Genomic DNA, 26216 nt, shown 5'->3' on the forward strand with positions numbered 1-26216 from the left:
AAATTTCCAACTTCTAGAAAATGAAAACATGTTTCAAAAACTGTAAATCCAATGTCGGAAGTTGTATTTAAAGCAAATGAAAACAGATCAGGACTTGTAGCTAGGAAAATAACAGCCAACGTTAAAACCGTGAAACATCTGTTTGGCAAGAACCTGCTTAAAATTAATTCCAGATTTGTACTGACAATGATTCTGTCTGTACATGATATGTAGCGCAAGAGTCGGTATTACAGCTATGTGCACAAAATTAATGATTCATAAAGAACTGTATTACACAGTATTATTTTATTTACACCATCCGTGGTATAAACATATTGGTGCTTACATGTATTTAATTGTAACTAAAAAAATATATTAATTTTGTGGAAATAATTATTTTAATGTGTATTTGTATAAATGTATAGAAGCCATATAAAATAAGCAGCACTATATAATATCTCTCTCAATAATTAAAAAGGCAAATTCAAAAGTATTTAATAAAATGAAGCAGTCAATCACAGTGAGAAGGAATTCTGTCTCTATCTGAATCATGAAAGAAAAATGTGGGTTTTCATGTCCCTTTGTTTATAGTTAATAATATTAATTATTAAATAAGAGGAAATAGAATTACAATACTTTGGGTTATCAACTCATTAATTATCATATTATTCTCACTCTATATACCAAAGCTAAAACTATTCTTACGCATTGTATTTTTTTTTTCCTTATTTTTTTTTTTTTTTTTAGGATCCTAGTAAAGAATGCTTTACTTTAAAGTTTGATTTGAATGTTCATATCGAAACAGAGATTGTCCCAGCAATGAAGAAAAAATCTCTAGGGTAACTATTTCTTTTTAACATTGTATCAACTTCCTATCCAAATATTGCAAATTATAGATTAATTCTGTATTTATTATAACACACCTAGTCCTACATAAATGTGCCTATCTTTTTTTTTTCCAGAAATATATTCAGCTCACGATTTTAGTCAGGATTTATAACATACCATACTTTCCTATATTCCTTTATACCAGGATCTAAAGGGAAGAGCCTTTGCAGCTCAGGGGTGGGGTCTATTTAAATTAGGGTGAATCAAGGTACTCTGGGGACGGAGTCCAGCAGTCTAGAGCTTGGCTAGGTTGCTACTGATTGTGACACTTGAATTATAATGTCATAGAACTGTTGCTACCGGTAGTGTGTCACTAGCTATTATTCTCAGGCTTTGTTCATATATTGAGAAGCTAAAGTACTTTGATAGCTCTCAAGAAATAGTGATGGCATTGGCTATTACTTTTAATGAAAGCCATGATGTTTCAGGACGTGGCTTTGTATCCCAACATGGTCAGTGAGCCAATCAGGAGTGGCTTTGTGTTAATGAGCTTGATTTATCATGTGTCGAGCGGACATGATTCGCTATAGCTATAGCATATGCTGTCCGCATTTATCATTGCACAACATTTTACCAGAAATGCTTGTACAATACCGCCCCCTGACCACTGGCGGCCAATCGGCCGCTATTAAGTACTGTCAATCATCCAATCAGATCAGGATTAATTCAATCCGCCACCTTTTAGGTGACGGAGAGGTTAAGGAGCAGTTGACTTAAGAGCCTGAAACTATGGTCCTCAGAAGCAGCATCCAATGCTGATAAATGGAGCCCAAAGTGTTTATTTTAACATCTTTGCAGGAGTTAAACAAACAGAAAGCTAGGGTCAGTACTGCAAATATTGAGTGCTGTAATGAATCAGAGTGTGTGAGAAAGTCCCCTTAAAGGGACACTAAATACTAAAAACATTTCATGCACTTCCCGCTCATTATGGGTGTTGCCATAATGGAACCTAACTTACATATCTGAAGAAGATTTACTGCACATTTAAAAACAGGTCAGCACTGTAGTGTTGTGAAAGCTAGAATCAAGATGGCGGCACCCATGACTAGAGGGAGGCGGGGAATAATCTCAATACCATGCTTATAAAATGTTCTTGGTGTATAATGTCCCTTTAAAGGGATATAAAACCCAGAAATTTTCTTTTGAGATTCAGACAGAGCATACAATATAAAAAAAAAATTTTCAATTTATATCTATTATCAAATTTACTTAGTTCCCCTGATATTCTGGGTTGAAGAAATACCTAGGTAGGCATCTGAAGCACTGCATGGCAGGAAATTGTGCTGCCATCTAGTGTTCTTGCAAATGGACCACATTCTTGCAAAACTGCTGCCATATAGTGCTCCAGAAATGGGCCAGCGTCAAAGTATAGGTCCCTGCTTTTCAACAAAAAATACCTAGAGAACAAAGAAAAAATGATAATAGAAGTTAGAAAGTTGTTTACAATCACATGCTCTATCTGAATTATGAAATTAAAATTTTTGAGTTTAATTTTCCTTTAACCTTATTTATCCAAATAAATAAACACATAGATGTGCATGGTACAAATATTTTCGAATTTAGTCTCCTTTTAAATTGATATCTTTTAGATAAGTCACCAATTATTTCTTAACCAGACTTCATTTAGGAATAATTTTATTACTCACAAAATATTTTATTGCACAGTCTGGTGCTCTTTGATCTTATTAGATTTATTTTTACCAACTTCCGTCAGCACTGCATAATAAACCACATAATCATATTCTCTGTTCTTAGATGCTATCATTTTACATTTTATTTATTATGCAAACAATTGCTCAATTGGAAACTGCACTAAAATGATTGTTTTAATATTTTTTGATAGCAATGTGCTATCTGGTTAAAGAATCACTAAAGTCAAAATTAAACTTAATGATTCGAATAAAGCTCATGATTTACATACATTGTTTATTTGTGCTCAGTCTTTTTATATGCACACTTTCTGAAGCATCCGCTCCTACTGAGCATGTGCAAGAGATGACATTGTATACGTATAGGAGTCTGTAAGTAGCTGATGATAGCCACAGAGTGCAGGAAATAGAAGCAATCTTTGAAATTTCTCAGAAAAAATACTGATAATTTTTTACATTTTTAAGTACTATTGCATTGTCTGTTTATTGTGCGTTTTAGGATTATGCAAATTTACTGTATTTAAAGGGACACTGAAATTTGTATCCCCCTAATGTGTTCCAAATGACTTGTTATACTTACTGCAGAGTATTAAATATATGGGACATTGTTTCTTCGTGTATTTGAAATAGCTGGTTTTGCTTATTAGAACCATCACATATAGCTGGTTTTGCTTATTAGAACCATCACATATTGTTCTCAAGGAAATGTCCATATAAAGCAGACCTGTTTTCTATGTCTAAACACACAGACCAAGAGGCTGATTTATCAAGGGCCGAATAGCCCCTGATGCCCTTGTTTCTGAGCGAGCCTTCAGGTCTTAAGACCGCTGCTCCTTAACTGGTTCGACTGCTCTGAGGCTGAGGACATCAATCCGCCAATCTCATACGATCGGGCTGATTGACACCCCCTGCTAACGGCCAATTGGCCGCAAAGCTGTAGGGGCGAAATTACACAAGCAGTTCACAAGAACTGCTTATGCAATGATAAATGCCAACAGCATATGCTGTCGGCATTCATCAATGTCTGTTGGACATGATCCTCTGAGCGGATCATGTTGGACAGACCAATGATAAATCGGCCCCTAATAGTTAGGTACATAAATGCTAATTAAAACTGTGGGTTCAATGAACGCAACCACCTATTTCAGATACCAAAACATCTCTCTCCTATCCTCTAATGAGAGGTTATTTAGTGCTAGTGTCTCCTGTGTACATAGCTTTTCTACAGAGAATACATCTTATTGATATTTTCAATATAGGAGGTGGTTTCACCAGGCAAAAGCAGTGGTGGTTTCAACAGGGAAAAGTTAAAGGAGATGTTTGGAAACAATTAAATACACTCCAGCAAGTAAAATAAATCATTGGGAACATATTAAAAGGGAGAACATTTTAGAATACAATATCCTTTTAATGGTCCTTTAAAGTGACTCTACTATTTTTTTCTCATGATGTCTAAAAATCAGATATATGCATTCAGTTTCTGGTATATGCAAACAATAATACAAAAAAATGCAAAAACAAGTGGCCCCTTTATTGACCGAATGAAGAAGCAAATGATGGTACAGTTCATACTTTTGAAACCATAACTCTAACACCGAAAAAGGATTTTCTGCAAATCAGAAAGACTTTAAACGTTCAGATTTACACTATTCGATAACTATATCCAGCAATGCCCTTTTTAGTTACTTGATTACTGTTTCAGCCAATTAGTATGTAAGTTTCACTTTTGTTCTTGGCCAGTCCTGACCCCATTAAAAAAAATATATTTTGTGTGCTGCTGTTGGCTTGTAGCAGTAGCAATAGTTAGTACTTTAACTTTATTTAAGATGAAGCGAATGTCCAGCTCCTCCATTGTTATGAAGACATTCCCCACAGGAATGGTTTTAGCACATTTCTAGTTTGTCTGTGCTGCTGTTGGCTTTTAGCAGTAGCCCCAGCTACTTCTTTAACTTTATTTAAGATGAAGCTGCTGTCCAGCTGCTCCTCTGCTACCCTGAAGATCTTCCTCATAGGATAGGGGATAACAAATTCCTGTTATCGAACAAATAATGTCAATTTCCAGCCAAAGTGAGAGACCCCATGAGCAAATCTAAGACAAAACAAAAAAAGGTTTTTCTTTTTTATGATGAAACATTTACCTAAAATTATTATTTTTTCTCTGTGCATATGGGGGCATAGCATTAGGATTGACATGGACTTATCCTAACACGGGAAGGGAGAAAGTGAAATAAGGGCACCCCAGCAGCCCGCCCAAACTACTTCATGGTCACATCTTTGGAGCCCCCAAGGAGAATTCAATGACTGGTCACATGGTCTTTGTATTTGTATTAAAAATTAGATGGTAAAACAAATCAATTATTTGTGCCATTTTGCCCCTCCCAATGTCTGTGGCTGTATTGGGGGTGGGACAAATATGACTGGGGTGCATAGTAGCCTACAGCACTCCTGCTAAGAACCAATCTCTGCTGTGGCAAGTGCAGGATCAAACTCTTCATATTTTCTTGCTTATTTCTTCATTTAAGGACTTTACAGCACAATTGCATAATCTCAAATGCCTAACAAGAAGACAATGCAATAATACCTATGCTGAATTTCCTTTAATTGATTTGCCCCTGTGTCATGTGACAGGCACCAGCTAATCACAGACATCATATGTGTATACCGTGAACCCTTACACATACTTAGTAGGAGCTTATGCCTCAGAAAGAGAATATAAAAAGACAGTTTGATAATGGAATAAAACGTAAAGTTATTTTAATTTGCTCTGAATCATGAATCTTTAATTTTGACTTTAATCATCACTATCTTTAATCACTATTAATAACTATCGGCTAGATTACGAGTTTTGCGTTATGAGCGGCTCGGTGCTAACTTGCAAGTTATTTCCATCGCTCACCTCCCTATAGCGCTGCTATTACAGGTTTGCAAAAACCTGGCGTTAGCAGGCAATAAGTCAGCGTTGAGCAAAATTGACGTTGAGCACTCAAATACAAGCGCTGCTTTGAGCCGGTTTTACGTGCACGATTTCCCCTTAGACATCAATGGGAGAGCCGGCTAAAAAAAAGCCTAACACCTGCAATAAAGGAGGGTAACGCTTCATAATGCAGCCCCATTGATTCCTACGGGGAAAGAAAAGTTATGTTTACACCTAACACCCTAACATAAATCCTGAGTCTAAACACCCCTAATCTGCCGCCCCCGACATCTCCGACACCTACATTACACTTATTAACCCCTAATCTGCTGCCCCCAACGTCACCACCACTATACTACAGTTATTAACACCTAACCCTAAGTCTAACCCTAACACCCCCTAACTTTAACATAATTAAAATAAATCTAAATAAAAATTACAATTAATACCTAAATAATTCCTATTTAAACTAAATACTTACCTATAAAATAAAACCTAAGCTAGCTACAATATAACTAATAGTTGCATTGTAGCTATCTCAGGTTTTATTTTTATTTTACAGCTAAGTTTTAGTTTATTTTAACTAGGTAGACTAGGTAGTAAATAGTTATTAACTATTTACTAGCTACCTAGTTAAAATAAATACAAAGTTACCTGTAAAATAAAACATAACCTGAGTTACACCTAACCTTACACTAAAATTAAATAAATTGCATTAATTAAATACAATTAACTAAATTACAAAAAAAATAAACACTAAATTACACAAAATAAAAAAGAAATGATCAAATATTTAAACTAATTACACCTAATCTAATAGCCCTATCAAAATAAAAAAAAACTCAAAATAAAAAAAACCTAGCCTAAACTAAACTGCCGATAGCCCTTAAAAGGGCCTTTTGCGGGGCATTGCCCCAAAGAAATCAGCTCTTTTACCTGTAAAAAAATACAAACAACCCCCCAACAGTAAAACCCACCACCCACACAACCAACCCCCCAAATAAAATCCTATCTAAAAAAAACCTTAGCTCCCCATTGCCCTGAAAAGGGCATTTGGATGGGCATTGTCCTTAAAAGGGCATTCAGCTCTTTTTCAGCCCAAACCCTAAGCTAAAAATAAAACCCACCCAATACACCCTTAAAAAAAAATAACACTAACCCCCGAAGATCCACTTACATTTTTTGAAGACTGGACATCCATCCTCAACGAATCCGGGAGAAGTCTTCATCCAAGTGGCAAGAAGTTCTCAATGAAGCCGGGAGAAGTCTTCATCCAAGTGGCAAGAAGTGGTCCTCCTGACAGGCAGAAGTCTTCATCCAGACGGCATCTTCTATCTTCAGCCTTCCGACGCGGAGCGGCTTCATCTTCAAGACATCCAGCGCGGAGCATCCTCTTCTTACGACGGCTCTTCAAGAATGAAGGTTCCTTTAAGGGATGTCATCCAAGATGGCGTCCCTTGAATTCCGATTGGGAATTAAAGGTGAAAAATTCCTATTGGATTGAGCTCACATTCTATTGGCTGTTACAATCAGCCAATAGAATGCAAGCTCAATCCTATTGGTTGATCCAATCAGCAAATAGGAATTTTTCACCTTTAATTCCGATTGGCTGATATAATTCTATCAGCCAATCGGAATTCAAGGGACGCCATCTTGGATGACGTCCCTTAAAGGAACCTTCATTCTTGAAGAGCCATCAGAAGAAGAGGATGCTCCGCGCCGGATGTCTTGAAGATGGAGCCGCTCCGCGTCGGAAGGATGAAGATAGAAGATGCTGTCTGGATGAAGACTTCAGCCCGTCTGGAGGACCACTTCTTGCCGCTTGGATGAAGACTTCTCCCGGCTTCGTTGAGGACTTCTTGCCGCTTGGATGAAGACTTCTCCTGGCTTCGTTGAGGATGGATGTCCGGTCTTCAAAAACTGTAAGGGGATCTTCGGGGGTTAGTGTTAGGTTTTTTAAGAGTTTATTGGGTGGGTTTTATTTTTAGCTTAGGGTTTGGCCTGAAAAAGAGCTAAATGCCCTTTTAAGGGCAATGCCCATCCAAATGCCCTTTTAAGGGCAATGGGGAGCATAGTTTTTTTTAGATAGGATTTTATTTGGGGGGGTTTGGTTGTGTGGGTGGTGGGTTTTACTGTTGGGGGGTTGTTTGTATTTTTTTTACAGGTAAAAGAGCTGATTTCTTTGGGGCAATGCCCCGCAAAAGGCCCTTTTCTATTTTGGTTTATTTTGATAGGGCTATTAGATTAGGTGTAATTAGTTTAAATATTTGATCATTTCTTTTTTATTTTGTGTAATTTAGTGTTTATTTTTTTTGTAATTTAGTTAATTGTATTTAATTAATGTAATTTATTTAATTTTAGTGTAAGGTTAGGTTTTAGTGTAACTCAGGTTAGGTTTTATTTTACAGGTAACTTTGTATTTATTTTAACTAGGTAGCTAGTAAATAGTTATTAAGTCTACCTTGTTAAAATAAATACAAACTTACCTGTAAAATAAAAATAAAACCTAAGATAGATACAATGTAACTATTAGTTATATTGTAGCTAGCTTAGGGTTTATTTTACAGGTAAGTATTTAGTTTTAAATAGGAAATATTTAGGTATTAATTGTAATTTTTATTTAAATTTATTTAAATTATGGTAAAGTTAGTGGGTGTTAGGGTTAGAGTTAGACTTAGGGTTAGGTTTAGGGGTTAATAACAGTAATGTAGGTTGCGGCGATGTTAGGGACAGCAGATTAGTTAATAATATTTAACTAGTGTTTGCGATGCAGGAGTGCAGCGGTTTAGGGGTTAATATGTTTATTATAGTGGCGGCGATGTAGGGAGCTGCAGATTAGGGGTTAAAATTTTTATTTAAGTGTTTGCGATGCGGGAGGGCCTCGGTTTAGGAGTTAAAGGGACACTGAACCCAATTTTTTTCTTTTGTAATTCAGAAAGAGCATGCAATTTTAAGCAACTTTCTAATTTACTCCTATTATCAATTTTTCTTCGTTCTCTTGCTATCATTATTTGAAAAAGAAGGTATCTAAGCTTTTTTTTTTGTTTCAGTACTCTGGACAGCACTTTTTTATTGGTGGATGAATTTATCCACCAATCAGCAAGGACAACCCAGGTTGTTCACCAAAAATGGGCCGGCATCTAAACTTACATTCTTGCATTTCAAATAACGATACCAAGAGAATAAAGAAAATTTGATAATAGGAGTAAATTAGAAAGTTACTTAAAATTTCATACTCAATCTGAATCACAAAAGAATTTTTTTGGGTACAGTGTCCCTTTAATAGGTAGTTTATGGATATTAGTGTACTTTTTAGCACTTTAGTTATGAGTTTTATGTTACGGCTTTGTAGCGTAAAACTCATAACTACTGACTTTCAGTTTACGGTACGGATCTTGACGGTATAGGCTGTACCGCTCACTTTTTGGCCGGACAGGCAAACTCGTAATACTGGCGCTATGGAAGTCCCATTGAAAAAGGACTTTTTGAAAGCTGCGGTAGTTACGTTGCGTTACGGCCAAAAAAGTGTGCGGTACAGCTATACCTGCAAAACTCGTAATACCGGCGGTAGTGAAAAAGAGCCATAACGCAGCTTTTTCACTCATGACGCAAAACTCGTAATCTAGCCGTATTTTATTTATGAGGTAGAGTTTATTAATAAATAAAAGACCTCAAAATGTGTTTTTTTTTTATAACAAAGCTTTGAATTGTTGTTGGGTCTACAGCAATGAATGTTTTCCACATTTTTCTTTAAATATTTTGCTTTTTTATATTAATGGTTACATACTATATCCAACCACTAGAGGGTAGACATGAAGCAAGAGAGGAGAGTAATTCCTGCTGGTTGGTATTGAATTACTAGTCAAACTGAGAAGCAAATTTCTTCTAATGAGAAGCGTGTAGAACTAAGCATTTGCAGATAATTACAGTAAATTCCTTTTCACAAGGCAAAATCATAGAAAAACACTCAAAATACTGGAGAATTGTTAGCATTTTTGCTATCACTCCATTTAAACTGAAATATAGCCTTGTTTTTTTGTTTTTATTAAACTATCAAAACTATTTATATATATATATTTTAAGGAGACAACCAACGTATTGATCTAGGCCCATTTTGATATATTTCATACCACCATTTTGCCGCCAAATGCGATCATATAAAACATTTTTTAAGGGAGAGTCTATTCAAAATGAAGCTTTCATGATTCAGATAGGGCATGCAAGTTTAAACAACTTTCCAATTTACTTTTATCATCAAATTTGCTTTGTTAACTTGGTTTTCTTTGTTGAAAGCTAAACCTAGCTAGGCTCATATGCTAATTTCTAGGCCCTTGTGGGCCACCTCTTATCTCAGTGCATTTGACAGTTTTCCACAGCTAGACAACACTAGATCATCTGTGCCATATAGATATGCTCACTCCCGTGGAGTTATTTATGAGTCAGTACTGATTGGCTAAAATGCAAAAAAGTCTGTCAAAAGAACTGAGATAAGGGGGCAGTCTGCAGAGGCTTAGATACAAGGTAATCACAGAGGTACCAAATATATTAATATAACAGTGTTGGTCATGCAAGACTGGGGAAGGGGTAATAAAGGGATTATCCATCTTATCTACTGAGCATATTTAGATATGCTTTTCAACAAAGGATATCAAGACAATGAAGAAAATTAGATAATAGAAATAAATTGAAAATTTGTTTAAAATTGCATGTTCTTTCTGAATCATGAAAGAAAACAAATGAGTTTTGTGTCCCTTTAATTGTACTTTGCAGGAGAGATAGATAAAAGGAAATTTAGGTTTAAACATGTTGTACACTACTTTATATAAAATTAAACATTTATACTTATATCTTCAATATTTAAGCAACTGTTATAAAAAAAGAAATCTGCATAAATCTACATATTATTCTAAGGCTAATCTTTGCCTTGAATATTTAGTCTTGAGAAACATGTCTAAAGACTGAAACGCATAGACTTTAACGACTTTAACTACAACGGCTCGTGTTCTTATTCATGCGATTTTAAACAATCCGGTAAGCCTTATTTTATTGCATTGGGCTTTTACCTCTAACAGCATTGCACTATATATTTTTTATTTTTTATAGGACACTGTTACCTTTATCAGTTTATTTTTTGGATGTTTACATTTTTTTTTAACAATGGACATTTTTGATACACATTTATATATATATCATTTTTTGGACATTATTGGTAGGCTTACCAGATGTCCCAGTTTGAATGGGATTGTTCCTGTTTGGAGGCGCTGTCCCAGTGTCCCACCCAATTGTTCATTCTGCCCCAGTCGTAACTATTTAATAACTACCTAGCTAAAATAAATACAAATGTACCTGTAAAATAAAACCTAACCTAAGTTACAATTACACCTAACACTACACTATAATTAAATAAATTAAATAAATTAACTACAATTAACTACAATTAATTAAAATGAAATAAAATTAACTAAAGTACAAAAAAAACAAACACTAAATTACAGAAAATAATAAAATAATTACAAGTTTTTTTGTTTTGTTTTTTATAACAATTTTTATTGAGGAATTATATGATACAGTTGACATGTTTTTATAGAAATGAGCGATACAATGACAAGTTGATATTTCAAAACCATGCTTGTAAATCCTGAATAGTAGTCCTCATTTTCATCCCTTTGAATAACAATGCAGACCACTCATGGGTCTTCCCTATTGTGATATAAACATAAAGATAGGGATTGTATAATGATAATGCAGAAAAAGAAAAAAGAAAGTGATAACAAAAGGAGGGGGGAAACTTCTGGGATTCAAATATACACATCAAACAGCAAATGCATCAGATATATGTCATGATTGTCTCAGCATAGGTTATCAGCATGTATGTCCATAAATGAAATATTTTTGTTAACCCAAATAAACAGAACAACAATAAAGAGAATCAGACAAAAACAAGCCATAAATTGTCATACAATAAATGCATCAGATATATATCATGGTTGTCTCAGTGTAGAATATCAGCATATATGTTGATAAATGAAATATGTATGTTAAGCCATATAAACAAGACAGTGATAAAAAAAAACAAAAAAAAACAAGCCATAAGTTATAACCAGGATATGGTAAGAGCTTGGTGTAATGGAAGGATCAGAGGGGGAGAAAAGCACGGGGTCCTGTAATTCCACTTAAAACATTCACTCCCGTCTTCTGCCAATACTGATCTTGCACCCTCCTTAAAGGGACATAATACTCATATGCTAAATCACTTGAAACTGATGCAGTATAACTGTAAAAAGCTGACGGGAAAATATCACCTGAGCATCTCTATGTAAAAAAGGAAGATATTTTACCTCACAATCTCCTCAGCTCAGCAGAGTTAGTTCTGTGTAAAAAGTTATACTTCACCTGCTCCCAGCTGCAGGTAAAAATAAAAAAAAAATGAAGAAATGAACAGCAGCCAATCAGCATCAGCAGTGCTGAGGTCATGAACTCTTACTGTGATCTCATGAGATTTGACTTAACTCTCATGAGATTTCATAGTAAGCTTCCTTTACCTGATTGGTGAAATAATATGAGAGTTCACGATGCTCATCCTTTCAGCTGTCCCAGGACAGGCACACTAAAATGCTGCTTAGAAATCCTTTACAATGGGAGGTGGCTACTGAGGAACTTTTGAGGTAAAATATCTTTCTTTTTTACATAGAGATGCTCAGGAGATATTTTCTAGTCAGCTTTTTACAGCTATGCTGCATCACTTTCAAGTGTTTAAACATTTGGGTATTATGGCCCTTTAATTAACTCCAAAACTAAATAACTAATAGATAACATTTTGTGCTTGATGAATCCTAGCTTAAGTGTATATACAAGTCAGAGAGCACCAATCTTAATACAGGATAGGCTTGAGGATATATTATTCTAATTAGAACAACAGAACCAAGGCAGCAATAAGCATCCTCAGGGCATTTACTCCAATCAGCCTTTTTTCATTCATCTATCTATATAACAGTTCAGTCCCCAGGTGGAGCATTTAGGTTTGGGTTTGTGAGATCCTTATCTACCCCTATTCTTTGCATATTAAAACAAGTTGATTTACCAGACTGAGCAGGTTCTCAAATCGTTATTACTGTGTGTCGTATATGGCTCATATACACATTGTTCATAACATTACCAACCAGCTAACAAGGTTAAACTAAGAACAGTGTAAATCATCTCTTAAATTAAAGTATAAATCCTGAACCTAGCAACGTAATTATAAACACTTTGTCATAAAATTATTCTGACTGACAGTTGCCATAAACAGTAACTGAGCTGAATGATAGGATCATATTTATATGCTATTAACCCCCTGTGTCCAGCTGGCCATAGTAGGCGATAGTAGTATGAGTGTTCATGCGGCAACATCCGAGCCAGTTCAAATGGTTCAGTGAAACAAAAATCCCAATAGTGTTTCGTGTGGCTAATAGAGCAGGTACCTCAATCGAGATGTCGAGTGTCCTAGAGGAAAGAGCCGGCTTGTAGCCGCGATCTGTTAAGCACGGTGGTGTGTCTCTGGCTGTGTGATGGGTTCCACTTAGTAATCCCGTCCTGGGTGCTCTCAGTGAATTCCCCACCTTGGTGCAGCCTAGCCCAGTATCCTTATGCTGAAAACGCATTGCTGTACCCACCACTACTATTTTTTGTGTTGCAGCACTAACGGGTGGATTTAGAGATTATGAGGGATCCGCATACACCGGGGGTTGTTCCAGAGGTATGTCCGCTTGGTAAGGATCCTCATCAAGCTGCGTTTTATTATTCTTGCTTGGAGTAGAGGTCGGCCATAGTATGGGCTGTGTGGCAACCCTGTAAGCTCCAGAAGATAGATCTGCTTCTGATGCATTCGCCACGCCGGGCGGCTTCTGTGTCGCTGAAAGTAGGTCAGTAGTAGTAGGGCCTGTCTGGGCATTTTCCTGTGAGGGATCATTAGTAGGTCTTGTGCTCTCCTGTTCTGCTTCTAGGCGCTGCAATAAATATTCACATGGGGCTCTCTCTATCAGCTGTAACATACGTTCGGTGAATCTTGCCATGAGAGCTTTGTGGCGTAGCTGGCTGTGCTCATCCGCCATATTGGATATCCTTTGCTTGCTGCACTTAGTTTTTAAGCAAGGTTATACTTTAGTTAGTGGTACAAAGCTTCAGCCCTCTGATCCTTTAGAGCTGGGTGAGGATGAAGAATTGGTAAGTCGGAATATTCCGGCAGCACCAATAATCCATTTCTTCCCGGGGGGGGGGGGGGGGTGGATGCCTATTAGTGGGCCGCTGCCCTAGGCCGTAAAGTTCCGAGCTGAGTCTCCAAAGTCATGTAAACGGCAAGAAGGAGTCGTGGTATCTGTATGATATTTTGGTCGTTTTCTTGCCGTTTAGACACGTTAATCAGCGGATTAGTGTCAATTCTGCTGGAGCCTTCAGAAGTTGCGTCTTATCCAAGACACTGCACGGACACGCCCCCCAATTACAAGTTTTTTTAAACTAATTACACCTAATCTAATCCCCCTAATAAAATAAAAAAGCCCCCCAAAATAATAAAAATCCCTACCCTATACTAAATTACTAATAGCCCTTAAAAGGGCCTTTTGCGGGGCATTGCCCCAAAGTAATCAGCTCTATTACCTGTTAAAAAAAATTACAATACCCCCCAACATTACAACCCACAACCCACACACCCAACCCTACTCTAAAACCCACCCAATCCTCCCTTAATAAAACCTAACACTACCCCCTTGAAGATCACCCTACCTTGAGACGTCTTCACCCAGCCACCCAACCGGGCCTAAGTCCTCAACGAAACCGGGTGTAGTCTTCATCCAACCGGGCAGAAGAGGTCCTCTAGACGGGCAGAAGTCTTCATCCAGGCGGCATCTTCTATCTTCATACATCCGACGAGGAGTGACTCCATCTTGAAGACATCCAACGCGGAGCATCCATCCAGACCGACGACTACCCGACGAATGACTGCTCCTTTAAATGACGTCATTTAAGATGGCGTCCCTTGAATTCCGATTTGCTGATAGAATTCTATCAGCCAATCGGAATTAAGGTAGGAAAAATCCTATTGGCTGATGCAATCAGCCAATAGGATTGAAGTTCAATCCTATTGGCTGATCCAATCAGCCAATAGGATTGAGCTCACATTCTATTGGCTGTTCTTCACCCAACCGGGTCTAAGTCCTCAACGAAGCCGGGTGTAGTCTTCATCCAACCGGGCCGAAGAGGTCCTCTAGACGGGCAGAAGTCTTCATCCAGGCGGCATCTTCTATCTTCATACATCCAATGAAGAGCGACTCCATCTTGAAGACATCCGACGCGGAGCATCAATCCAGACCGACAACTATCCGACGAATGACTGGTCCTTTAAATGATGTCATCTAAGATGGCGTCCCTTGAATTCTGATTGGCTGATAGAATTCTATCAGCCAATCGGAATAAAGGTAGGAAAAATCCTATTGGCTGATGCAATCAGCCAATAGGATTGAAGTTCAATCCTATTGGCTGATCCAATCAGCCAATAGGATTGAGCTCGTATTCTATTGGCTGATTGCATCAGCCAATAGGATTTTTCCTTCCTTAATTCCAATTGGCTGATAGAATTCAAGGGACGCCATCTTGGATGACATCATTTAAAGGACCAGTCATTCGTCAGGTAGTCGTCGGTCTGGATGGATGCTCCGCGTCGGATATCTTCAAGATGGAGCCGCTCCTCGTCGGATGGATGAAGATAAAAGATGCCACCTGGATGAAGACTTCTGCCTGTCTGGAGGACCTCTTCTGCCCGGTTAGATGAAGACTTCGCCCGACTTCATTGAGGACTTAGGCCCGGTTGGGTGAAGACGTCTCAAGATAGCGTGATCTTCAAGGGGGTAGTGTTAGGTTTTATTAAGGGGGGATTGGGTGGGTTTTAGAGTAGGGTTGGGTGTGTGGGTGGTGGGTTGTAATGTTGGGGGGAATTGTAATTTTTTTTACAGGTAATAGAGCTGATTACTTTGGGGCAATGCCATGCAAAAAGCCCTTTTTAGGGATATTTGTAATTTAGTATAGGGTAGGGATTTTTATTATTTTGGGGGGGCTTTTTTATTTTATTAGGGGGATTCGATTAGGTGTAATTAGTTTAAAAAAAAATTGTAATTATTTTCTGTAATTTAGTGTGTTTTTTTGTACGTTAGTTAATTTTATTTAATTTTTATTAATTGTAGTTAATTTATTTAATTTTTTTAATTATAGTGTAGTGTTAGGTGTAATTGTAACTTAGGTTAGGTTTTATTTTACAGGTATATTTGTATTTATTTTAACTAGGAAGTTATTAAATAGTTAATAACTATTTAATAACTATTGTACCTAGTTAAAATAAATACAAACTTGCCTGTAAAATAAATATAAACCCCAAGCTAGATACAATGTAACTATTAGTTATAGTGTAGCTATCTTAGGGTTTATTTTATAGGGAAGTAGTTTTAAATAGGAATAATTTAGTTAATTATAGGATTTTTATTTAGATTTTTTTAAAATTATAGTTAAGTTAGGGGTGTTAGGGTTAGAGTTAGACTTAGATTGAGGGGTTAATAAATTTAATATAGTGGTGGCGGTTTGGGGGGCAGATTAGGGGTTAATAAATATAATGTAGGTGGCGGTGGGCTACAGGAGTGGCAGTTTAGGGGTTAAATATTTTATTTAGTTGCGGCGGGGACCGGGATCGGCAGGATAGGGGTTAATAACTTTATGTAGGTGGCGGCGGTATAGGGGGCGGCAGATTAGGGGTTAATAGGTATAATGTAGGTGGCGGTGGGCTCCGTGAGCGGAGGTTTAGGGGTTAATACATTTATTAGAGTTGTGGAGGGGTCCGGGAGCGGCAGTTTAGGGGTTAAACACTTTAATAGAGTTGCGGTGGGCTCCGGGAGCAGCGGTTTAGGGGTTAATATGTATAATGTAGGTGGCAGCGGTGTAAGGGGGGGCAGATTAGGGGTGCTTAGACTTGGGGTACATGTTAGGGTGTTAGGTGTAGATGTTTACCATAGGAATCAATGGGATATCGGGCAGCCACGAACATGAGCTTTCGCTGCTGTCAGACTCCCATTGATTCCTATGGGAGGCGAATTGAAAACCAGGTATGCTGGGCCGGAATAGTGCCGAGCGTACCTGATAGTTCTTTGATAACTAGCAAAAGTAGTCAGATTGTGCTGAACTTGCGTTCGGAACATCTGGAGGGACGTAACCATCGATCTGTGTCGGACTGAGACCGGCAGATCGTATGTTACGTCACTAAATTCTACTTTTGCCGGTCTGTAGGGTTTGATAACTACGGCGAATCAGGCTCGCCACAAATACGCTGCGGAATTCCAGCGTATTTGTGGTTGACAGCTTGATAAATAGAGGCCATTGTGTTTATTTCTTGGAACATATCAAAGGTTGGGATGTATTTATCTATAACTGGAAAATTAGTTCTGGCCGGCAATCACCACGCCCCCTTGACAACGCCCCTTGACCACACATTGACCACGCCCTGACCACACCGCGCCAGGTGGTCCCAGTTTCACCTCTAAAAATGATGGTAAGAGCAAATTATTGGATACCCCAAGGACTAGATATATAAAAAAAATCTATATATACATTTTTTATTTTATTTTTATCACAAGGATCACAGACAATATATATTTTTTTCACCGTAAGGATCACATACAATATATATATATATTTTCACAAGGATCTGTTTCTTCTCAAGGAGTTCTTCTCTGGACTATTTTTTGGACAATTCAACCATTTCATATCAGTAAAAAGTGGAGCACTTTAATTCAAATTTGTGCAAATTTGCTTTTTCTTTTTTTCCCTTTTTTCTTTTTTTCCTTTTTTTCCCTTTTTTCTTTTATTCCCTTTTTTCTCATTTTATTTAAGTATGTTTTGTTTTAACTAATCCTTGTTTAACTAATTATTTTAACTTTCATTGTTGTAAAATAAAATGTTTTTTATCACTATATACTTGTTGCAAAGACCCCATTTCAGCTTTTTTTAGCGCTTTGTATATCTTTCACTGTACTAAACAAAATCTGGGATCAGGTTAGGAGCTTATGGGCAAACATTTTGTGCTTAAAGGGACACTAAACCCAATTTTTTTTCTTTCATGATTCAGATAGTGTATGCAGTTTTAAGCAACTTTCTAATTTACTCCTATTATCAAATTTTCTTTATTTTCTTGCTATCTGTATTTGAAAAGCAAGAATGCAAGTTTAGAAGCCGGCCCATTTTTGGTTCACAACCTGGGTGTGCTTGTTGATTGGTGGCTAAATGCACCCACCATTAAACAAGTGCTGTCCAGGGTTCTAAACCAAAAATTAGCTGGCTCCTTAGCTTAGATGCCTTCTTTTTCAAATAAAGATAGCAAGAGAACAAAGAAAAATTGATAATAGGAGTAAATTAGAAAGTTGCTTAAAACTGCATGCTCTATCTGAATCATGAAAGAAAAAAAATTGCGTTTAGTATCTCTTAAATACTCTCAATCTTTGAACACATTAACTCCAAGTAGAGCACCTAGATATGCTCTTTAACAAAAGATACCAAGAAAATGAAGCAAATTTGATAATGGAAGTAAATGGAAAAGTTTCTTAAAATTGCATGCTTTATCTGATTCATAAAAAAAAATTATTTTGAGTTTACTATTCATTTAATGTTCTAAACCTATAAGTATAATATAAAATGAATTAAAATACACACACACTCCAGCAATGTATTCCATTTGTAAAAAAAAGAGAGTTCAGTACCTGTTTAAAATCTTTGCATGGGTTATATGTAAGCTATAATATAATAAAATTCTGTAACATACTAGAGCATTTTTATTTTCTACTTTTATATCCATTTAAGAAGGAGCAATTGTATACTTAAAATTATTTCCTTTGTCCTATATAGCACATTCCTTAAAGGAATATTAAACAGTGCTTCTTTAATAATAACAAATTTTTTAAATCAAAGTAAACATGAAAAGAAACATATTGTGTAAAAAAAATAGCAAACAACGTACCTGTTTTCTTGCAGAATTAGCACTTAGAAATTCTCATTGTAGCCTTTGCTGATAAGAGTGCTGACAAGAATGAATCATTTTTAAACTTAAGTTGCATTCTGCCAGTTCTGAGCATGAGCAAATCTGACTCCTTGTTTATCTAACCAACTCTAGAAGTTTTATGACATCAGACTAGATAAACCTTCCTGTAGAGACCACTATTACACTGCACAAATTAAGTTTAAATAAATAAAAGGTAAAATCCATTTCAATTTAAAATAATTAATATTACAATTTCTATTAAGTATAAGGCACTGCTTTAGTGCTTTTTTATGACAACAATGAAACAGACTGTTTAATATTCCTTCATGTATTGGTTCTATCTTGCATTAGAGGAATGACTGCATTTTAACTTGATGGCTCAAGTTCAGAAGTTAAATAAAGAACTTTTATCTAGAAAAGACTTCTTTTGTTCTGAATCTTCTTCATACTGCCCTCGGTTTGATTATTATTATAGCAATGGGTTCATTAATAGTGGAAACTGCTTCTTGCTTGTGTGGGTATCTATTGAGCCACAGAGCTGACCTTTTAGTGAGGAATGCAGAAGAAAGGTCAACAAGATATTGTGTATTAGGTTTTATTAAGGTGCAATTGAAGGAGGCATAGCTGAACTTCACCAGGCTTATCACAAGACACACACTGAGATGGTTACTGTTCACATTTTTCAGAAAATGCTTTGTAAATACATCATCTAAAGTGTTTATATGAGTAAATCTGATAACATTTCTTTGATTTTATTTTTTGTCAGTTTTGTTTTCATTTTGTTTTGCTTTGTACTCAGGCTACATCCTTAGGAAATAAAACATGTTTTATGCTTTCAGAGTATGTTTTTATTACTAATTTGTTTTGTTTTGCTGTGTTTAAAGGGACAGTAAAGCCAAAATCCATCTTCTATGGTTCAAATACAGCATGCCATTATAAACAAGTTTCCAATTTTGTTATGTTATCCACATTTTTTATTCTCTTGGTATCCTTTGTAGAAAAATAAACCGATGTAGGCTCAAAAGCGGCAATGCACTACTGGGAGCTAGCTGGACACATCAGTTGAACCAATGACACAAGGTATATATATGCAACCACCGATTAACAGCTAGCTCCCAGTAGTGCGTTGCTTCTTCAGAGCCTTCTTAGATATGATCCTCAACTAAATAGAGAACAAAGAAAATTTGATAATAGAGGTAAATTGGAACATTGTTTTAAATTGCATGCTCTCTCTGAATCATTCCTTTAATGTGTCAGAAAGCCAATGAATACATCACTTCTTTGCAAATATGTATGTACTAATAGTTCAAATGTAAATTTTAACAGTTTTTACTTAACTTTTTTTTTAAGATATAAAAAAATAAAAAGGCAAAGCGCCACATAGGGGCCTATTTATGAAATGTCTGTCCGACATGATCTGATCAGCAGATCCTGTCCAACAGACATCGCTGAATGTGAACATAAAATACTCACAAGATGATGACACCTACACGATTGCAATGCCTTTGAAAAGACCTTGAAAAGAGATAAAAACAGAAATCTAGTTTCATAAATATTTTTTTAAGAACCATATATTTTCTTGCATGTTAACTTTGTGGGCGGTTTTTTTATTACAGGGAAGTTTTGATACCTGCTTTCGAAAGAAAAGGAATAGAACTAAATAAGGTGGAAATATTTCTGGACCAATCAAATACACCTTTGTCACTCAACTTTGAGGCATATAGATTTGGAGGACATTATTTGAAAGTTAAAGGTAGGAAAATGTGCTGGTAAAGAACAGTATAACCTATTATGATAGGAAAAGAAAGTTTGTGAGTTATTTCCAGTAGATTTGATTAAAGCTTAGAATATGTTGTTATAGAGAATGAAATAATAGAGATGTAAAGGTAAAGGAGTAAAATATGAACATACCTCCCAACCATCCCAGATCTCACAGAATTGTTATGGGTTGGAAGGTTTCACCACTGTTCCTCTCGTAGCTTTCCTGGTTAGAGCAATTGCTATGGTTTCAAGGGTCTGTCATGGTTCCTTTTGTAACTTGCCCAAACTCTTCCTATCCCCAATCATGACTAGCCCGGTCCCTTCAACTCATAGCTCCACCCCTCCAATTACAGCACTGCCCGCCAGTTTCACACAAGCCACTCTAAAGTCCCCTTCATCTTCTTGTCTCAGAAAGCCTCTGGGCAAATGTTTGGAGGTGAAGGTGAATGGTTTCATGAAGGAGATTATATAAAAGTTGATATCCAGTCAGTCAGAAGGTGGTCCCTTGTGAGCCCATGAACAACATAAAATCTAATGGTTGTGTGCATTTCTATATACTAATGAATTCCTTTATACAAAATGCAATTCCTAAAGTGCATCAAAGTTCTAAGTAGAAATAAATGATTGCTTAGTTGGTAAAGACATTTAGATGTGTGTCTATGTGTATATTGGAGTCAATCCCACCTGCAGTTTAAGTAAAATATGACATCTTTCAATGTTGTCACTATGGAAACTGTGCAGATGTGTTCCCATTAGTCATTTTCATTCAGGGCTTACAAAAGCCATCACATTTTTCCTGCCGTGTCATTATATTTTAATGCATATTCCCTATTTTGTAAATGAGCTTGACTCTGACATTCTTTTTCTAGAATCAGGAATTTAACTCTAAATATTCTAAACCTACTGGCACACCTGCACTCGCCTTATCCTGGTGCTCATCTGCCTTCACTGTTAGCAGAGGATGCATTTGTCTACCTGTTTAAGTAGTTTTTACATAAAGGCAAAAGCATACACTTTTATCATCTAAAACATCATGGGAAATGTATTTTCAAAACCATCTTTATTTGAATGTAAGCTTAGGAGCTGGGCCATTTTTGGTTCAGCACCTGGGTAGCTTGCTGATTGGTGGCTACATTTAGTTCACAAGAACTGCTTGTGCAATGATAAATGCCGACAGCGTATGCTGTTGGCATTTATCAATGTGCGACGGACATGATACGGTACATCGTATCATGTCCGCTTGTACATTAATAAATAGGCCCCTTAGTCTGAATCATGAAAGTTTAATTTTGACTAGACTATCCATTTAACTTTTAAAGGTATCACCTCTTCATTATTTTTGTTATTTTTTATCTTCACAAAAAAAATTATGCTTTCATCTGATCCATGGGCTACATTACATAAATAAAAGTCAAAAAAATCCAAATTTTAGTGGGCAGTTTGTTGCACTTATCTGCATGTCTATATTGTGTAACCAATTCTCCTTGGGCCTGATAATAAAAAAAAAAAAAAAAAAAACGCTATGGAGAGAAATTGTATATCATTTGAGGGGTTTTGAGCATTTTATTGTAATGTAGATGCCCCTCATTCAAATTCCGAATCATACATAGCGATATATACAGCTCTCAAGTTAAAATTTGCCTTTCTAAATTTTTTTATGGGATCTCATAGTACTGACGAGACGACTTAAATAATCTCACCAGTGCGCTTTATATCATCTGGCGCACTGGTTTTTGTTTGGGAATGCGCCAACCTCAGCCTCAGACATTACTCTATCCTGGGTGCATCCTCTTCTTACAAAACGTTGATTAAATAATGCTTAGGTTATTTTTATCTACTTGTAAATCAGTTTTTTGGGTGTTTTTTTTACTCATATATATTTGTATTGATTTATTTGTGTCTGTGTGGGGGGTTATGATGAACACCAATGGCATGTAAGGGACGTACTGGCAATTTCTTTTATTTATTTATTTCTTTTTACAATTATGTTTTATTATTTTCCATTAAAGACAGTTATTTTAGGTCCATGTGTTGTGAAAGTCAGGACAAATACAGTATCTCACAAAAGTGAGTACACCCCTCACATTTTTGTAAATATTTTATTATTTCTTTTCATGTGACAACAATGAAGAAATGACACTTTGCTACAATGTAAAGTAGTGAGTGTACAGCCTGTATATATTTGCTGTTCCCTCAAAATAACTCAACACACAACCATTAATGTCTAAACCGTTGGCAATAAAAGTGAGTACACCCCTAAGTGGAATTGTCCAAACTGGGCCCAAAGTTTCAATATTTTGTGTGGCCACCATTATTTTCCAGCACTGCCTTAACCCTCTTGGGCATGGAGTTCACCAGAGCTTCACAGGTTGCCACTCTTCCACTCCTCTATGAAGACATCACAGTGCCGGTGGATGTTAGAGACCTTGCGCTCCCCCACCTTCCGTTTGAGGATGCCCCACAGATGCTCAATTGGTTTTAGGTCTGGAGACATGCTTGGCCAGTCCATTACCTTTACCCTCAGCTTCTTTAGCAAGGCAATGGTCGTCTTGGAGGTGTGTTTGAGGTTGTCATCATGCCCTGCGGCCCAGGCTCTGCTTCAGTATGTCACAGTACATGTTGGCATTCATGGTTCCCTCAATGAACTGTAGCTCCCCAGTGTCGGCAGCACTTATGCAGGCCCAGACCATGACCCTTCCATCACCATGCTTGACTGAAGACAAGACACACTTGTCTTTGTACTCCTCACCTGATTGCCTCCACACAAGCTTGACACTATCTAAACCAAATAAGTGTATCTTGGTCTCATCGGACCACAGGACATGGTTCCAGTAATCCATGTCCTTAGTCTGCTTGTCTTCAGCAAACTGTTTGCGGACTTTCTTGTGCATCATCTTTAGAAGACGCTTACTTCTGGGATGACTGCCATTCAAACCAATTTGATGCAGTGTGCAGCGTATGGTCTGAGCACTGACAGGCTGACACCCCATCCCTTCAACCTCTGCAGCAATGCTGGCAGCACTCATATGTCTATTTCTCAAAGACAACCTCTGGACATGATGCTGAACACGTGCACTCAACTTCTTTGGGCGACAATGGCGAGGCCTGTTCTGAGTGGAACCTGTCCTGTGAAACCGATGTATAGTCTTGTCCACCATGCTGCAGCTCAGTTTCAGGGTCTTGGCAATCTTCTAATAGCCTAGGCTATCTTTATGTAGAGCAACAATTCTTTTTTTCAGATCCTCAGAGAGTTCTTTGCCATTAGGGGCCATGTTGAACTTCCAGTGACCAGTATTAGAGAGTGTGAGAGCAATAACACCAATATTAACACACCTGCTCCCCATTCACACCTGAGACCTTGTAACACTAACGAGTCACATGACACCGGGGAGGGAAAATGGCTAATTGGGCTCAATTTGGACATTTCCACTTAGGGGTGTACTCACTTTTGTTGCCAACGGTTTAGACATTAATGGCTGTGTGTTGAGTTATTTTGAGGGGAAAGCAAATTTACACTGTTATACAGGCTGTACACTCACTACTTTACATTGTAGCAAAGTGTCATTTCTTCAGTGTTGTCACATAAAAAGATATAATCAAATATTTACAAAAATGTGAGGGGTGTACTCACCTTTGTGAGATACTGTATATCTTAGGCGCTTGTGGTATTTTTTTAACCTTAACAAAGTGTCTTATTGGCAAAAGAGTGATGAGGTTGGGATGTCCTGGTGCCACTGAGATTCAGTTTACTACTGATGTATATAGAAAATAAAAATAACAGAATATTAAATGTTAAATGTAAAAAAAAAAAACTAAAAAAGAGTGGTAGAATGTTGCTTACACGACTAATATAAATATATATATGGCAGCAAGCGCAAGCCGTCTCTGGGATTTTATGATGTAAAATAATAAAAACTGTCCACTGCTGTTTGGTTGCTGTGTAGATGCATAATATATCTAAAGAAGAACATAAAATAAATGACATAAGTAATATCAGATTAACAGAGTGAATTAGGTAATCTGAAAACAAACTGTGCTGCAAATGTAAAATGAAAAACCCTTAAAATAATATTTAGCGAAAATTAAAGGTCCAGCAAATTAATTTTCTACTATAAAAAATGTGCTTTGCGTAAACTGTGCTAGAAGAAAGATTTATGCTCTTGTCTCTAAGCCAAGTGAGCATAGTACGGACCAGCCATGGTTGGGCATCAGGATGGGTTATGGGCAAGGTGAGTGGCCAGGGCAAGAGCCAATGAGTGTTGAGGGTGTGGCAGTACTGTCCATAGTTTCAGAAATTTATACTGAAGGAAGAATGGCAACAAGGATGATGAATCTACATAGAAATATAAGTTGAAAAAAGACTCAAGTCCATCATGGTCAACCTATCACACATTCCTCTTACTGCTGTCTGTGGATCCAAAAAGAAAAGGGAAAATCCTTTTTGACTCCAAAATGTTACAATAATTTTAAATAACCACTTTAATGATTAGAACTGATTACAAACTCAATGTAATGTAAGTGGACATAAAACCCCAAATATTTATTTCATGAATCAGATAGAGCATACAATATTAAATATTAATATAGAGCATACAATATTAAACAATTTTCCAATTTACTTCTATTATCAAATCTTCTTTGTTTCCTTGTTATCCTTTGTTGAAAAGCAGGAAGGTAAACTCATATGGCATTAGTTTTTTTACTATATGGCAGTAGTTTTGCAATAATGTTATACATTAGCAAGAGCACTATTTCCTGTCATGCAGTGCTCCAGAAATGTTCACGCTACCTATCTATATATTTCTTCAACAAAGAATAACAAGAGAATGAACAACATTTAATAATATATGTAAACTGGAAACTTTTTAAAAATGGTATTCTCTTTTAAAATCATGAAGCAAAAAAAATGGGGTTTCATGTCCCTTAAAACTTTGTCAACCCCTGGAATGAGAAATTGTTTATTTCTCGTACGCTATCTAGTGAGGCACTGCTGTTAGTGTGTAACTTGCTACAGGATTTTTGTACCTCACTGAAGACCATTCCTAATTTTCAGAGGAAAAGGAAGAGGAAGTTTGCTGTTTAATAATCGCTTCCTCTTTAGCTACACCTTCAGCTACACTTGATTTCATATAACACAGAAAATAAAATGCATATTTACAAATGTTTGATCTTTTGCTGTCGGATTTGTTTGAATTTCCAAGTCAAGAAATTGCCTGGAGAAATGCAAATAATTTAGTATTTGTGTAATGAATTTCAGTTTCATGGAGAAAATTTACCTCAGCATTCTATTTCCAACTAATGAGGTAATAACTCCCAAGGGAAAGTTTGCTTTCATTTCAGTGTTGTCTGAATGAATTATCGGAAGACAGTGCGCTATGTGCCAGTTATTTTCAAACTTGAAGCCTGGGGAAATACCGAAGTAGGATGCACCTTTAGGGAAGAATAAACAGGATGTTACACTGTGCTTAAGTTTCTTGTGCTACCAAAAGCAATTCTTCTCATATTCATAGTATCTCAGCTGTCTGTGCATGGAACTGCTTTGTTTAAATGCCTTGATATCATAACCTCAAGCCAGAGAAGGTAAATTATATTTAATTCTGTTTTATTTAATTTACTATACTCAGCTGTTTAACAAAAAATACATCTTACAGTTAAAACTTATTTTTGTTCATGGGTTGTAGTGTGTGTGAGATGTGCGGTGTGCTGTTTAGTAGTGTGAGTGAGTGTGTGTGTGGTGTGTATGTGTGTGTGAGTATCTGTGTGGTGTGTATGTGTATGTGTGTGTGAGTGTCTGTGTGGTGTGTGTGTGAGTGTCAGTGTGGTGTGTATGTGTGTGCAAGTGTCTGTAGTGTGTAGTGTGTGTGTGTGTGTGTGAATGTAGTGTGTGTGAATTTAATGTGTATGTGTTTGTGAGTGCCTGTGTTGTGTGTATGTGTGTACAAGTGTCTGTAGTGTATGTGTGAATGTGTGTGTGCAT

General features: G+C 36.7%; 1 protein-coding gene across 1 annotated transcript in view; it reads left to right on the forward strand.

Annotated features, from left to right (window-relative positions):
* The window catches only part of PLEKHG5 (pleckstrin homology and RhoGEF domain containing G5), a 185837-nt gene that overhangs the window by 51415 nt on the left and 108206 nt on the right, over positions 1-26216 (forward strand). Inside the window, 2 exon segments of the mRNA XM_053690951.1 lie at positions 727-818; positions 20095-20231. Of these exon segments, the coding sequence (XP_053546926.1) occupies positions 727-818; positions 20095-20231 (229 nt within the window).

This window comes from Bombina bombina, chromosome 8 (assembly GCF_027579735.1).
Source record: "Bombina bombina isolate aBomBom1 chromosome 8, aBomBom1.pri, whole genome shotgun sequence".
NCBI classification, from domain to species: Eukaryota; Metazoa; Chordata; class Amphibia; order Anura; family Bombinatoridae; genus Bombina; species Bombina bombina.